Source organism: Ambystoma mexicanum, chromosome 11, assembly GCF_040938575.1.
Source record: "Ambystoma mexicanum isolate Mex_15411 chromosome 11, UKY_AmexF1_1, whole genome shotgun sequence".
Lineage (NCBI taxonomy): Eukaryota > Metazoa > Chordata > Amphibia > Caudata > Ambystomatidae > Ambystoma > Ambystoma mexicanum.
In genome coordinates, this window is record NC_090934.1 from 1,443,588,894 (window position 1) to 1,443,606,673 (window position 17,780).

At 41.5% G+C, this 17,780-nt stretch overlaps 1 protein-coding gene across 2 annotated transcripts in view; it reads right to left on the minus strand.

Annotated features, from left to right (window-relative positions):
- Window positions 1–1,062: 1,062 nt before the first annotated feature.
- SLCO3A1 (solute carrier organic anion transporter family member 3A1) overlaps window positions 1,063–17,780 on the minus strand; it is a 677,321-nt gene continuing 660,603 nt past the window's right edge. For both annotated transcript variants that reach the window (XM_069625078.1, XM_069625077.1), the window contains one exon: window positions 1,063–17,708. In XM_069625078.1, coding sequence (XP_069481179.1) covers window positions 17,329–17,708 — 380 coding nt within the window. In that variant the 3' untranslated portion in view covers window positions 1,063–17,328. The remainder of the gene's footprint in view (window positions 17,709–17,780) is intronic.

Genomic DNA, 17,780 nt, shown 5'->3' on the forward strand with positions numbered 1-17,780 from the left:
AGGCCACCACAGAAATGGAAGAAGGGCTCGGTATGGCTCTCTGGCGGCCATCAAGGTACAGTATTTTGATTGACCCTCATTACAAGTCAGGCATTAAAGGGTTACTGGCGCCGTAAAAAGCGTTGGCGCCGTTAAACCCTTAACGCCTGATTCACACTTTAACCCCTGATTTTTGCAGGCGTTAAAGTCCAAGGCGCTAAGCGACCTTGGTGCTAATTACGGCATCGTAATTTACGGTGCCGTAATTAGCACCTTCCCCATCCCCATTATGCCCTATGGGGCAAAAATGGGAATGGGGAAGGGCAAATGGTGAATGGGGAATTACAGCCCCACTCACCTTGGAATGGGGCGGTAATTCCGCCATCCACCATGGCGGAATCCGGCATGGACCATAGTGCTAATAGCACAATGGTCCACCGCCTGATTTGTAATGAGGGCCACTGAATGAACGGGAAGCTGCGTGGTGTCCCGTTCATTCAATCAAAACACAATGCTCTCAGCACTCCGGGTTACCTGATTGGCAATACAGTGTGCTGATAGAATGAACACCCTTTCCGATGTGCCGTATCGGGTGTTATCGGCTGAGCACCATCTTTTAAAGCCCTACTTTGTTCAGGTCCTGGGCCATTAACACCTAATCTGGCCCGCCGGATCGCGTGTTAACGCTATATTATCTGGACTTTTGGGGTTCAAATGGCTAATGTCATCCAGTTGCATGTGCTACACAAATATCTCAGCCCCATTTGTTTGGCATTTAACTCAGCAATAAATCTGTGCCTTCGATATTTTGAACGTAGTATTAACAAACTGCAATTCCATCATTTTAAATTATCATCTGGTGCAAACCTCCTATGAAAAGAGCATTTCTTTTCTGAAGTTACCCTTGGTGAAAAGTAGCCTTTAATTGTCTGCCTCCTTATAGTCTTCATATATTGCAAAATCCTCAGTTGGAGGCAAAGGGCTTATAGGGCAATCACCAATAGTTTCTAAGTATCTGTATCTAAGATGTGGGAAGCAAAGATGTGGCTCTTCGACACAATGAACATTATCCAACAAGCCAAATCAAGAATGAAAATAGTGCCTTTATTATAAGTTACAGCAAGTTCATGTATTTCACATCACCTATTTCTAAACTGTTTCTCTGGAAAAATAAGCTGAAAAAATACACAATGCTGCACCCAAAATATATTGAGTATTTCTTTTTTAACTGAACAGTGTGATTTTTGAGAATGTCCTTTTTTTAGGCGTGCTGTTAACAGGCCCCTAACATGACCAATCATAACAACAACATGTTTATTATGTCCACACACATCTTGCCCTTCGATTTAGTAACAGGAAGGGGTCATTACATGCTGAGGAGAGAGTTCCAGAAAAGGCTGCGTTCGGTTCTGGTTCCATGTTCATACACAGGGCTGCTAAATATTCAATGTATAAATTACATTCTTTCAAAAATAAAAATAATGTTTATGCTTATTGAATCCACAATTTGGTTTTCTAAACAAAGTTCAAGTAAAAATAAGAATATTTCTGTCATGAAGATTCAGGCATTTGGCAAATGTACACAACTCAAAAACGAGTTCTTCTTTCTATGCATATCCTGATGAAAGGGAGGTACACATTTCACAGGTTTACTGTTACCTTTAATTATGGCAAGAGCTGTCACCATCAATTGGTGGGGTTAATAATACATTTGATGGACCCTCTAATTGACACTGCATCCGGTACAGACTTACAATGACACCGGGCACACACATTTGTACAGGTCATCTTACCCCCTTTGGAGTGCCAAAAAACACATTCTTTGCCGAACAAACATAAAACCTAAAGATATGCTTTTTCCTTTGTTTACAACTGAATGATTTTTTTGTGCAATTAAAATGTGAAACAATTGTACAGAAAAACAGTATAAGGATTTCAAGAATTGGAATTGGTAGGTGTCCGATGGAGAGGTGCATTCTGGTAAACAGTCTCTTTAAAATCACACAGTATTGTGACTTGAATTTTAGTTAATGTCGAAACACACACAACCTGCTTTAGATGTTGTCAAGATCGTATTCGAGGCCTGCACTAAAGCAGTGCTGAATGTTGATAAGGACCTTCCATGTCTCAGACAGATTAGTAGCAATAACATGGCCCTAACGGTGGTACAAGCAGGGCAGGACACACATAAGACATGTTAAAGCCACATAGCAACAGAGAGAAAGAATGAACGGTTTGGGTCTATTTGACTTCAAACATTTGAACTAATCACATTTGATCAAATTTATTTGACCTTTCTTTCAGTCTAAAATGCGGGGGGAGATCCCTCTCAAACCCTGTACTTCCCCTCAATTTAATCTATACCCTTGCCCACTCCCTACATATATTTAATTAAATTTGGCAGGAAAAAAGGTTAAGAAAAATTCAATGACATGTTTTAGGTCAAATGTTTTTAGGTCAATTATGCTAATACCGAACGAACAGATTGCTTAAACGTGATATCAAAACCTTACTAACAGACTATTTACGTTATTTACAGGATTGTAAAGTACAATGCAGTAGAGTATAGAATTCTCTGTAAGGCACTATGGGAATACAACAGCACTCAGCAGCTATCCTTCTTTTTTCTCACTTAGGGCCTCATCACGAGTTGGGCGGTAACGCCGGCGCTAATAGCGCTGGCGCTATCTGCCCTACCGTCAAACCCACCGGCGCTATTAGCGCCGGATCACGGGTTTGGCGGATTTGGAAATCCCCATTCCCCATTGAGCCCATTCGGGAATGCCCCATTCCCCATTGGGCTCAATGGGGAAATTTCATGCTCATACCGCCGGCGGATTTCCCGCCGGCGGTATGAGCGCGATTTTTCGGTGGATTTCCCCCCAGCTCAGAGCTGGGGAGAAATCCACCGAAAACCCTGATTTGGCAGACCTTTAAATCCAGCGGTAACAGCGCTACCGCCAGATTTAAGGGTTACCGCCAAACCCGTGATGAGGCCCTTACCCTCAGGTTGATTGTAATCTATATGTTATATTTACCTGAAATGGCACAGAACTATGAACTCTATTATTATTATTCCATCTTAAATAGCACAGCTTCTGCCATTTGAATGGCCTTTTGGTGCACATGGATGTGCAAGAGGTGTGCTGGGTTGGGAAGTTGGTAGCAGTAGAGGGGGCAGCTTAAAGTTGCTGCTGATACAGTGTTGGTGGATTTCAATCAAAAAACCTTAAGGGTCTCTCTGTATTTTATTGAAAACCCCATAATTGCCGAGGGATTGTGTTGTCATATCCCTGAAGTGTTATAAAGTAAGTAAATATAGATTGCAGGATACCTGGAATATCAGGCTGGACAATACGATATGATATGACAAGTCATTTATAACGCGCCTGTACACAAGTGTTTCTAGGCACAATTGGACGTTTTGGATCCAATTTACCAACACATTTGTGCATGCAAACTGCAGCGGGCACAATTTGCATTGCCGGAAATTCTTGCACATGGTCATTCACCAAGAATCCCAAACGAGCCATGCCTAATTTGCGCTCCATGCAAATATCTGGACATAAAATGCAACATTGGAAGGTGAAAAGTGCAAAACAAAATGTGTGTACTTTTTACTGAAAGTTGTGACAAACTTTGGAGAAAGTCAACCAATTTTAAGGAAAATTGTACACAAAGTAAAATGCCCTCCTGCTGGTTTGTCTGTTGGCCAAATTGGAGTTGCACCTTATCGTAAAGGAGGAAGAGAGCAACAGGAAGGCCACGCATTGCTGTTTCTTTGTGAATCAGAATAACCCGCTAGTATGTAGGGTTTATAGTCATTCCATCGACAGTCAAAGCATCTAATGCCATACCATCTAACAAGTTGCATCTAAAAAAAAACATCTAATGCATTTTTAAAAAATAAAATAAAAAAATAATGGGGAGGTTACCCCCAAAGACCCTTTTTTTAGCCTTAAAACCCAATTCTTATTAAACTAAACCCTTCACCATCTAAAAAAATGCATTAGATGCTTTTTTAGATGCTTTTTTTTCTATATGGTTTGGCTGTTCATGCTTTGGTGGTCAATGCAGTGACCAGATAGCAGTTTGTAGATGAGCCCCTCAGTTGCATTGCCTTGTAGTTGCCACTCTTCCATTAAGAACATCGATTTTGCATGGTACGTGGGTGTTAATATAGATTCTTCCTCGTCCCACCAATCAAGTTGTAGACTTGGGCCCGATTCATGGAATATTTGCACGGTTTGAAGTGAATTTGCAATGTTGAAAAGTGACCCCTGCTCTGCCGACACAAACCCTGATTCATGGAACTGTGCAAAGAGTATTTTTGGCAGTGCAAAGTCCGGGCAACGTCAGCGCTTGGTCATTTCTGCAGTACAAAATGACTTTGCACAGCAAAAATACATTTTGCACGGTTCCATGAATCACGGTTTGTGCCGGCAGTGCAAAGTCAATTTTCAGCAGTGCGAATTCACTTTGAACCGGGCAAATATTCCAAGAATCGTCCCGGTACGTGAGCAAATTGTGCAACTCAAGCACGATTTGCATATATTAATTTTAACTGCATCTAGCCACTAATAGCTTCTTTTTTGAATAAGTCGCAAATCAATTGTCACCAAATAAAGCTTTTTGAATCAGCCGCCATTGTTCTTCAACCATGATAAACACTTATAAACACTTAAGTATTCAAAATGCAGCATGCGATTCGCTCTCCGTGCAAGCAGCTTCTCGATGCACAATGTGTGCTGGCCTTTACAGGGAACAGCTGTGAACTTATTTAACGAAACTACTTTGTTTAATGAGCAGCCCAGTTTCTTTGGAAAATCAAAAAAAAAGACACAGACACATAAAAACATGTTCATTGTTAGCTGCTCTCTGCACAGAGCAACTAAACAAACTCAGAACTTCTGCAAAACTGAAATCTTTTAAAATGTGGTATTTAAAAGGACACCCCGCTTACCCAATACCATAAATGAAGTATAGTTTGCCTATCATTTACTATAATCTACCAAATAGGACACAGCAATGTTCCACGCCCCGCTTTCAGCAATTCAAATGTTTTCATGCCATGCTTAATCAACCTAAGCCATGTACTAAAAAAGGAATGCTAAGCTTATGGGAATGGCAAAGGTGAATGACAAGCCGCCACGTTTGCAAAGTATGCATAGATGTATAAACATTCCACTTATGCATTGTATACATAGATGCATAAACAAGCCACTTATGCATAGTATACATATATGCATAAACAAGCCACTTATGCATTGTATACATAGATGCATAAACAAGCCACTTATGCATAGTATACATAGATGCATAAACAAGCCACTTATGCATTGTATACATAGATGCATAAACAAGCCACTTATGCATAGTGTGCATACATGTATAAACAAGCCACGATGGATAGTATACATAGATGCTTAAAGAAGCCACTTATGCATGGTATACATAGATGCATAAACAAGCCACTTATGCATAGTATGCATAGATGCATAAACAAGCCACGTATGCATAGTATACATAGATGCTTAAACAAGCCACTTATGCATAGTATACATAGATGCATAAACAAGCCACTTATGCATAGTATGCATAGATGTATAAACAAGCCACGTATGCATAATATACATAGATGCTTAAACAAGCCACTTATGCATAGTATACATAGATGCATATCACGTGGGCTAGTCAGTATGTAATAAGAACGCTACATAACGGATAACATATATAATATGGTCCTTTAGTGTCATCTCACAGTTTGGGTGGACAAAACGAATTCATGATGGCACTACACATTGAATGGGCCCAGGAGAATAGGATGTGTTACTATGACAAGACCTCCAACCAATAACGCAGATCCAATTAAACACTCAATGACTCTGTCACTTCTGCAACACGAATGAAGAGGCATCCTCATTCGGGTTCTCTCCATGTGGAGATAACATTCTTAATCAACACATCCACAGGTTGCATCTGATGCTTGAAGACATGTGTACCATGGAACACCATTCTGACTTGATAGTACATTGCCTGCCTTGCTAAACAGTTGGGAACATGCAGGTCAACCTCCTTATTCATTATCAATGATTTGTGAATTCCAGATCATTTTTGAAAATCATGATTTGTTTTTGTTTAAGTACTGATTTTATTTTTAGACGTCTACAATGAATTGCACAAACTGACAGATGTAGTAATTGTTTTGTTCCATTCTATGGGCCTCATTCCGATGCTGCTGGTATCCTGGCGGTAGAGCCACCAGGATACCAGCAAATGTGGATGGCGTTTCCGGCACCCGGGATTGCTGCCAGATTGCGGGTGCCGGGGGAGCAGTGTTGATCCTCATTCATGGAGTCCCATAGGACTTCATGTGGGGCATTGCCGGTGGTGGTATCAAGGGCTTTTTTGGCTGGTAGGGGGCCTGGCTTCCCTCCAGCATTTAGCTGGAGGAAACCCAGGTGCCCCACCGGCACTCCCGTAGTCGGGTGGTCCGGTAAAGTGCCTGTCGACTGTCCACGCCCATGACCTGTAAATCGTGGATACCATGTATCATGACGTGGGGCTTAATTCATAGACCTTTTAGCGTGTTGCAAAGTGACCTTGCACTGGTGCAAAGTGACTTTACACTGCCAAAATCACCCTGATTCACTGGACGGTGCAAAGTGTATTTTTAAAGTGCAAAGTGACTTTGTACCCGGTCACTGTCACTTTGCACCATGCTAAACGTTCCATGAAATAGGCCCTGTGAATTGCACAGGCTACATTTGCAGGCCCACTCTGCTCTAGTTATTTACTTCCTTCAAGCCTACTCTGTCGTGCTGAGGTTAATCTTAGTGCTACCTTCTGCCACCGGGATACACTTGTAACCTGTTTCTCTGATTTGATGTTAATGAACACATCTGGATGTCTCTAGTAGAGGCACAGTATTAATCCTCAGGCTCATAGGGAAAGGTGTGGTCCATATGAATACTTCAAGCCTACTCTCTCCTGCTGAGGTTAATCTTAATGCTACCTTCTGCCACCGGGATACACTTGTAACCTGTTTCTCTGATTTGATGTTAATGAACACATCTGGATGTCTCTAGTAGAGGCACAGTATTAATCCTCAGGCTCATAGGGCAAGTTGTGGTCCATATGAATCCTTCAAGTGTACTCACTCATGCTGAGGTTAATCTTAGTGCTACCTTCTGCCACTGGGATACAATTGTAACCTTTGTCTGTTATTTGATGTTAATTAACATATCTGGATTACTCTAGTAGAGGCACAGTAGTAATCCTCAGGTTACATCACCAGCGGTTAAGGGTTCAGAAGACGGCCTAGCAAGTTGTAAGACGTAGGAATAACTAAGGGAGTAAGCTTGTGCGCTCCCATTAGACAATCCAGATGTGTTAATTACCCTCCGGTAAGGTATAAATGCAACATCTGTATCCATGAATCGGAAGGGAGTGCTAAGATGAAGCAGGGCATATTAAAGTAAGCTTCAATGTTTGAGTGCTTTGCTACAAAAAGATGATTACAGTATAAATAGATGAATGGCACAAGCTTGGTGGCGGCTACTTTGCAAGGGCTTTTTGCCATATCGGTCTCCACTTTTTAGTATTGTGCTTTCCGCTGAGCCTAGCCGGCCTGGGAAACCGAGCTCTAAGCAGATCCTGCTGACAATCTGGATGCATCTGGTTCTGTGAAACCCCTGCCTGCTTCCTGCTTGTGGACACATCCAAATAAGGGAATCGGCTAGTTTAAAAGCAATTTTGTAGGGGGCATATTCGCTTTTGTGAACTAGTCAACAGCAGGATGCAGGTGTTTTGCTCACATACATGGAATGGGCAAATGGATGAAACCTTTTGTGAATCTGCCCATTCAAAAAACTATTCTAGTAATATCAGATATGGAAAATGGGTTTATTATAGAATATGACATGTTATTCAGGTGAAAAAAATAGGTGATGGCTAGAAGGTTTAGAATGAATCCTAACCTCTGGCATTGCTCTGGGCAACCCTCCAGACCATTGTTCTTCAGCCTGCAAAGCCATTACAGAAGGGGAAATACCATATGCAAATCAGGCTTGGTCCCTCCCCAAAAGGGGCAGTCCAGCCCAAACTGCTAGGTCACAACCCTTCTGCACGAGACCACAAGCATCCCCAAACATGTTTCAGCCTTGTTGGGCCTCATCAGTGAGGAGTAGCCTGGGTCTCTAGGCCCAGCAGGCACGGGACCCACGTCTGGGCATACACTGTCCCACTTGGGGTGACCAAAGCAAAACAAAAGAGGTGATGGCTGGAAGGTTTTGAACTAATCGTAACCTCTGGCATTGCTCTGGGTGACCCTCCAGACCATCGTTCTTCGCCTGCTAAGCCATTACTTAAGGAGCTAAGACCATATGCAAAACAGGCCTGGCCCCACCCCCCAGAGGGGTAGTCCAGCCCGAAGTGCTGTGTCACATCCCCTCTGCACTGTCATTATGGTGGAATGAAAATAATCATAAATCATGGGAAAACCATGCAAACATTTCGAGAACAATATTCAAGTAAAAATCAGAAGGGGTGACAGTAAAAAAAAGTGTGCAAATATGCAACATAACTTAAAGCTTATACATTGTGAACACCATCACAATTGCTAGAAGGAATCTCATTTTATAAGCAGACACAAATATTTTAGTTAAACTGTAACTCATTTTTGGCTTCCTAACTTTTCTTGTGATGACGTTGTAGAGGCACACCCAGCCTCCTCTAGTCCGAAAGGTGAAAGCTTGCCATTCTCACACTCAACACTTTGCTAGGCGCCGCACAAATGGGTCATTTTAACAGCTATTATTACAGTACTTAGAAGCACAAGAACCTCGTTCTGAAGCATTTCATAAAAGCATGATATCATTAGCATTGAGTGAACAGCGTCAGCATTCCGATAACACAGTAAGTACAGCGCTCGCTCTGACGCAGGTTCGAATCCCGGCAGGGCCAAACTTAGCCTTTCATCCTTTCCAGGCTGATAAATGAGCACCAGACACCGTGGGTAATAATAAGCAGCGCTCAGATACCCGAGGGTTTGTAGCGCTACATAAATGCTAAATTATTATTATTCGTATTGTATGCAAGGGACAGAAAGTTGGATGGAACCATTCTAAAACACAGGGCATACAGAATGAGCATTGCACTCACTGGTGAAAAAGAAATAGACAATGTCTGATTCATTATCAAGCGCCTACCTTTTAAAACCATGAAGTGTACACGCTTTTAAACAATGGCCAGTTCATTCTGGTTTGGCACTGCATTTTGGCTGCTCTTCATAGACTGTTCACCAAGTTTTAAGTGATCAGATAGTTGGATTTGGAAATTTGTTACAATCACATTCAACATTGATTTGTGATAAACAAATATTCATAATAAATGTGCTAGAGGTAGCATTGGCACAATTGAACTCTGTTATGCTGGCAGTGGTTCTGCAACTCTCCTAGCTAGGTGCCTTAGACGGGGTATGTGCATTATCGGCACTTCTCCTCATCCATTTCCTTTAACCCCTTAAGTGCCAAGGACAAGGTATCTCGTCCTTCAGATTACCTCCCCAGTGCCAAGGTCGAGATAGCTCGTCCTTGGCACTTAAGGGGTTAATGATGAAGAAAATGTTAGAAGGCTTTGCATGGTGAAATACCGAAATCACCAAAAAAGGCCTGGGCACTGGGAGGGAAACCCCATGGCAGGAGGGGGGCTCTGTATTCCCTTGATGACAGCATCTCCCAATCTGAGTGAACGGTTTCGAAGTGAGGACACATTGGGGATTCGTGGGATGGTCTAGACACGACCTCTGAAGAGCCCTCTTCCAACCTTGCCTGGATTTATAATTGCCAACTCACGCCCCCGATCCCGACCTCGACCCTTGCTTGAGTGAGTGAATTAAGGCTGCTCATTCTTAGGTGTGTTTCTGCCCAAGAGCTTTGTCAGGGTTTTAAAGGAGGATGCCACGTTGAATGTGGTTTTTTATTTATTTATTTAATCGTGCATTTGTAAGGCGATTATACATCAAGTAAATTGTGTTTCAGAGCGCCCACCAGGGCAGCAGGAAGGTAACATGGGAACGAAAGGCAAATATACTAACAATGAAGAGAAAGAAAGAGGCATACCACTAGGCTTTGTGAGCATTCAGAACGTGCAAGTGATCTTTTGTCAGCCCACAAATACTGTCAAATTGCTACCAAAGACACTGCCAAATATGTTATGATAAAATGCCACTGCAATCTGGCATGATGGTGCCGTGTAAGGGGCAGGTTACATGGGAATGGTTGCGGACAGGCAGCATGTATCAGAGAATGGCTGAGTTGGAAGGAAGACAGAAGTGTCGAGGAATAGGAGGAGGACACAGATTTTAGTGCTAATGGAATTGTGGCCAGAGTGGGTACAATAAAAAAGCAGCAATGTGGTTGGATTCAATGATTATTGTGTGTGTTATTGATACCCCAAGTGTGAAATATTTATCAAAGTGTATGAGCATCTGTTGCCTGAATTCCAAGCCTGAATGATGAGGGACCTGAATATTGGCGCGTTGGCGGACATAACGCGGGGAAGCAATCATCACTGGCCCCATTAATGGGCATCAACTTTATTGGTAAGCCTGAAGGGAAATTATTCTAAAGTTGCAAAATGACAATTGCAATGATAAAAGAAAGATACGGTGAAATGTAATGTTAACAATACAAATTTTCACTATTGTCTCTCTTCGGCTTGTTGGGTAGGTTACAGTTCTGGTTACTAAATATTGAGACTCCATGAATAAAATAATTTCTTAACCTAAAAACATTTTGCGCCACCCTACTAGCTCTGAGTTCCTTCAGATCATTAAAACAGTACTTACGGCCAAAAGGTGCTAATGCTGTTTACATTACATGACAAAACCCCTATCCAAATACAACTCCACCTGCCTGCAGTTCTCCCGGCAATGACAAGTGATAAGTGAATCTCCCTGCCTGAACGATATTCTCTGCCGTCGTCTTTACTCTAGCGTCTACCCAATACATGCATTATTGGCTTAAGAGTGATTAGTACCCGGCGAGGGACAATCAGATTGGAACATGTGTACCCAATACATGCATTATAGGGTTAAGAGTCAGTGATTAATGAATAGGGGTGGAAAGAAAGTGAGACAGAGAAGGGGAAATGAGGAGATAGAGACTGAGAGAGAAAGAGAAGGGGTTAGATAGAGAGCAATAGAGAAGGAAATGGAGAGGGATGAGATGGGAAGAGACAGAGAAGGAGAGACAGACAGAGACATCGCAGGGGCATGGCCAGTAATGTAATTAGAAAAACCAAGGGGGTTGTCTAGAGTGCAGTTAGCAGAAGGGAACCCTAGTCCACCATCGTTAGAGAGAACAAGCCAGAGAGTGAGATGAACAGAGACCAGAATAGATCAAAGAGAACTAAGGGTAATAGGAGAAGATGGACATATGGGAAACGATGGAGAAAGAGTGAGAGAGAACAAGCCAGAGAGTGAGATGAACAGAGACCAGAATAGATCAAAGAGAACTAAGGGTAATAGGAGAAGATGGACATATGGGAAACGATGGAGAAAGAGTGAGAGGGAAATTGAAGTACAGAGAGATTAAGAACGAGAGAGTGTTAGAGGATGAGTGGTAGATTGGTCAGAAAACATGGGGAAAAGAGATATGTGAGAGAGAGAGTACACGAGAATGAGCGCTGGGTGTATACATATCTAAAGAGAGAGAGAGATGGGGTTGGTGGGTTTGAAATTAGGGTGCATTACGGGAAAAACACTCATCAGAAACAGTTCAGTTCAGTATTTGCAAACAACAGGACCTCTCCTCTACAAGGTCAAAACAGTGATTCCATTGGAGGTTTCCTCGGACAACAGTCTATAATGCAAAACATTTTTTCAAAAACATCAGAGCAGAGGGAACAGAATGGTTTCCATATGAAGTAGATGACAGACTTTGGAGCCAGCGCCCATCTCCCGGCTAAGCGTCAATGACGTTAAGCATTCAGTGCCCTGTAGGTGCCTCAGGGTTAGCCTAAAAGTACGTCTCCAAGTGACTCAAAATGGACTGCATTTTTAGATAGAGAAAACTGTGTGCTGGTTTTGGAAGGCACTCGTCTTGCGCGGTACATTATTTAAAAATAATGGGTATTTTGCCTCTGTGAAAGTAACAGTGAGCTAAAACGTGGTTGTAGACCCTCCCAAGTGCACACCTTCCTATCAAACAGGTTATTTGGCCGTGTTTGTTCTCGGTAGAAGGGCTCCCAAACCTTTCTGTGAATTATTTGAAAATAGACTTCTGTGTACGCCAGAAGCTTTGATTTTTTTATTATATGTTTTATGCAATAAAATATCTGGAAATGTGCACTTTGTTTTCTTTGCCTGCTTGGTTGAATCATGTGCATGCATGACAGTGCATGCACATGTTGCCTGGTTAGAAACAGCTGCATGCAAAGCATTAAAATATAAGTAAAAAGAAAGATCTTTCAAGCAGGCGGCACCGCTTTGAGGTGGTCATGGTCAATTCTTGACCCGTTGGCAAAGATTTGAGTACGGTCCCAGAGAATTGATTATTTGAAGCAGGCAAGCATTGCAAGAGAGACTGCCAGAGAAAACACTGACATAGCTCAGACCTTTCTGGACTTGGATGTTGCTTCTAATCACTCATGCAGAGCAGTCAGATATGGGCACATTGACTCACAAAGTACAAGTTATATTCCCGGAAACGCATGATCGTCAACTTCCTCTGATTCACTGTTTGACCGGACCAGTTCCTTGGAGTACAAATCACAGATTCCCAGTGCTAATGTCAAAAGGAATGCATTCATGCCAAAAGGTCACATTCAGTTGGTTTGGTGAATGCTAAACATTTGCCATTCATTCACTTGCAATAGATTTTGGTCGAACTAAAATGTATCTGCTAACAGAATGTCATCGCTAACATTCAAAGTATATCACCATGAGTCCTTATTCATTGGCTTTGTGTCATTGATACAGTATACGTGGTCTTGGCATCACATTCTCCCACAGGAGACAATACACAAACAGATGATATTATCTTGCACGCCACTCCAGTAGCCGTCATGAGAGACACACTAACCTTGTTACAAATGTGCATTCTTATTGACGTAAAATCTGCTACACTGATTATTCCACTAGCAACATTCTCCAAAATTAACAAATATTCCCTATGAACATTCACTGCAAATCATTCATCACATTGTCCACTGGAATAAGCATTCCACCTTGACTTGCATTGCACACCTCTGATGAGTATCGGAGACCTACTTTCCAATACAGTACACAGTGAAATGAGCCACAACAGGGATATTTCAAGTAGCATGCTACAGCATTGACATGCCCCGGCTTGTGAGAGGTTTGCTAAGCTTCAAAGCTTGTCACTGGTCTTTGCAGAAAGCGGGACTCAATCAGTGTTGACATTTTCCTTTGCTCAAGAAATGTTTTTCTACAGGTGATTACAATGAGCTTGAGAAAAAAGGATCACTTTCTTTCTGTAACCCGACTAAGAAGACAGAGGCTAGTGTGACAATGTTAACATTTAAAATGTGTTAGGTCCCACAAGACAGACTGGGTGGATTTGGAATATGAGAAAGAGTTGTGAACCCTCAGGAAAACAGTGACAGACAATTGTTTGTCTCTTAAGAATGTAAAGGCTTTGCCGCAGACAGTCTTCTGAAATGGTTATTACCTAATGAGTCTACATTTCTCCAGTGAGCAGTTCTTGGAACAGTTTAAAATACTAATGATTTGAGACTCATTAATCTGACATATATATAGATTTTTTGAAAAGCCCACAGTTAAAAAAAACAAATAAACAATGTGGGTTGGTTCCTGTCATTAAAAATTGAACAAGCAAACAATTCCCCTTTGGCATCAAGGTCAACATTTCAAGTAAAGTTCCAGCCCACTGAACGATGGAAAGGATGTCTTCCTTGCTATGAAACGCATGCCCTGTCACTACCCGTCCACCCAAAAGTAACAAATACAAAAGCTACCCTCCAAATCTTCCCAATAATGTAAAAACTCAGTGCTGGCACAGCTGCATCGCTGCAAAAGTGTTATGACAAGGGCCACAGTGTTCTTGTGCTTGCTTGCCCACGCATTAGGTTGTATAGAGTTGCATAACAGCCTGACATAAATAGCCAAAAGGTGAAATGTGACATTTGTGGTTTCTTCCAATCTGTTGAATTGAAGTTCTTCTTGGTCACATTGTTGAAAAAGTAGCTATTGTGGGCATTTTCTAAATCTTTCAATAATTAAAATATGTACAGCTTGTCTATCGCAGATAACTGCATAGCAAGCCACATATTTGAAATTCTTGATCTGACAATGGTGTAGCACATCTTAATGGAGTGGGGAACACAGCTTTTACTGTATCTTCACTGGCAGCAATTATCCCCGTAAAAAGTATCAGACAAAATGTGACTATGTCCACACTTGAAACTATTCAGTTACAAATCCTCTCGAATTACCATATCAACATTGGCTAATGCTTTTTAAATGTATTGCTTTGGTATGAGAATGCCTATTTTTAAACATGTGTATCCAAAAAGACTGTTCATTCTAACAGTCCATTGCCTGAACCCATATTTAATGGAAGAAGCTGCCGTAGGAGAATTAATACTTTTCAAATGTGCAATTTCACACCTCCATAATATCGCATCGTGAATTGTCCATTTAGGTCAACAATTGCTCTTTTAAGCCTTTGATATTGACTCTGTGCTAGCATATCTGACTTGCTTCAGAGATGTATATTAGAGACCCTACACCTTTGAGGCATGAGTAAAGTAGCGTTTGAGGGAACATTATTTTTGTAAAAGTGCTAAAGTAATGTGATTTCAATGCATTATGCTTGTGAGTTATATATTTTCAGAAGAAACTGTTTGTTCCCTGTCGATTGACCAAGTGTTTCCTGATATACAGATGGAACAACATTTTAGCCCACATTATATAATATACACTTCTTAACTTTCTGTTTAAAATGCACACTTCTATCTTGCAACACATTACAACATCACTTAACGTCAATCCATTTTGTTTCATTTGTGGAATGATCTAGTATGTGGTTCAGAGTCTTTTATTGTTTATCAATCGATTAAAGCAAGATTGATTGTCTATTTGGCACATTTTTTAGTTGTAATATATTTTTTAAATTAAGTCTGCACTCACATATTTCCTTTAAGCTCGGAAAGCATTAAAAAGCAAAACAAAGAATTTCCGGAATTTGAAATCAGGCAACACATTCATGTGACAACCAATCTTATAGGCATGCTTCATTTGGTCACTTAGTTGGAAACAAAGTCCCACATCTTGTGACCCAATCTGTTACAATCCTACTTTTCATTTGGGGTTTGAGTATATTTTTATTTCAAACATTAACACCTTTTAGTCAAGGGTGTAAGGGTGAGTTTGTGTTTTATGGGCGTCTGTGTGTGGGTAGAGGAGTGGATCTACCCATTTTATTTCCTTTTTTGTGATGTCTGAATGGTATTGCATGATTCTAAGTCATAATATCCCCACCCAAAATATTGCGGTATCATAATTTCGACACAAACATCTACCAGCAATGATCTTGACATGCTCTTGATATTTTCTTTCCATAATGTCGACATGAAAAGAATTGCGAGAACTCAAAATCAAGTAGATAGTTATTTTGGGACTAGGTTATTTCTTATTCAAACAAAGGTCTTTGCAAATTGGTGGACAGGTACTTTTAGAGAGGTTTGACACATAGGGCCTCATTACACGGAAGGCGGTAATGGTTAACGGCCACCGTTAATGGTAACGGTGACCGTTAACCATTACTGCCTTACTACGAGGTCCCTTAGCGGGTTGGTGCTTTAACGCCTGCTTTTTGCAGGCGTTAAAAACCAACCCGCTAAGGGACCTCGGAGCTAATTACGGCACCGCAATTTGCGGTACCGTAATTAGCGCCTTCCCCATTCCCATAGAGCCCTATGGGGCAGAAATGGGAATGGGGAAGGGCAATGGCGGAAGGGGGATTTACCGCCCCACCAACCTTGGAATGGGGCGGTAAATCCCCTTTCCGCCAAGGCGGTGCCGGTATTTTACCGGCATGAGCCATGGCGCTAATAGCACCCTGGATTACCGCCTTCCGTGTAATGAGGCCCATAGTGTCCATGTAAATGTTTCAGTTCAGGGTTTTATGTTGAGACTATTGCTGGGAGATATTTTTGTCAAGTTTCTCTTCTTAAGAGATGTGTGTATCACTGCATACCATTCATTATGTGGTGGAAATTGTATACTCGTTCCTAGTAGGAAATCGAAATGTGAACAGTTGACAGCGGTGTGTCCCTTAAAGGAACCCACAATAAGTTAAACGTTGGGTCTATCCATAAACCGTTGCAAGATTGCTCCACATTGCAAACCAGCGTGAAAGGAAAACACGTGATCTATTGCTTCTTAACTCTCCAGCCACTCCATCAACATAGTATCACTTGATACAGTATATGTTCTGCAAAACGTACAGACAGGCGATGGCTTGTTAAAGCTTTGCAATTCATATTCATATATCCTGCTGGTTTGCCAAATTCACCAGCATTAGCCAGGTAGCGATTTATTACGCTTACAGTTATTGCATGGTTTGATAAAGATGAGCGAGAAAATAAACAGCGTACAACCCGTGTACCTTCACGTCGTGCCATAATGGATAGCTATTAAAAAAGGCATAAATATTACTAGAAGATATATTTGGACTTAAACGTATAGACCCGTGCTCTAATGTAATCCACCAATCAGGAGGTAAAGGCATGTAAACTTGGGGGGACTGACGCTGAAGCACAGCTCTCTGGGGAACGTTCATTTACCCAATTGTTGGAATGATTTTGGCATCAACATTGGAAAAGGATGGTGTGGTTGAAAAAGTGGGTAGTTCTCTCAACATTTTCCATTATAATTCTACAGTAAGAAGGATAGACACTGCAGCAGATTGGAACGGTAACCATTCAGTGCTATCTCCCTGCAGCAGCACACATGTCATAAATATATTAGAGAATCACAATCAGAATGTAGTTTCTTTTCTTGTTTCACCTACTAATATCATATTTGCCTGCTTTTTATTTTGATTTGCATACAAAGGGGCTCTCAGTTGAACCTACGGATTTGCACCGTAATGCAGTTTTCCTCCAACATGTTTGTAAATTGAAGGACTTAAAACATTCTGTTCTAAATTTCATCTCCTTAACAGAGTTTATATTCATAAATATTTATGCAGAATCCTGCAAATAAGCCTGAATCTGAGGCAGAGTTTGAATTACAAGAGCGTTCTTTGAAAAAAGTAAACCTCTTCTGGCCATTTTCACTTAGGTGTCCTTCGTCGTTTACTATAAAACAGACTCCATGTTCTCACACCATTCATGATCTTCAAGGTTATAAATAAATTTTGTCCTCTGGAGCTGGGTTTTGGAGGTAGTGTCTTTTCCAAGCTTGTCCAAGGTCAAAGTGGAGGCGAAGAACTCACTGGAGCTGAGCCCGCCTTCGTGATTCTTGATGTAGCGTTTATAGTTTTTCCGTAAGCAGTGCCATGTGGTGGTATACAGGATGAAGGCCAAGGATTTCAGGGTTATGGCAATGCTGACATACAGGTATCGGTAGGCAACATTGTCATACAGTGCACAGGCTCCTTGCTCTCCACAAAATGTACTCCAGAACAGACATGTTGAGTCGATTCCAGCACCAAAGATCAGTGGGGGGGGGATAAAACCTGAAAAAAAAGAGAAACAAGATTTCATTTAGGGATATCTTTTAGGTGCCACTGTTGTTTTTTGCAGATCTG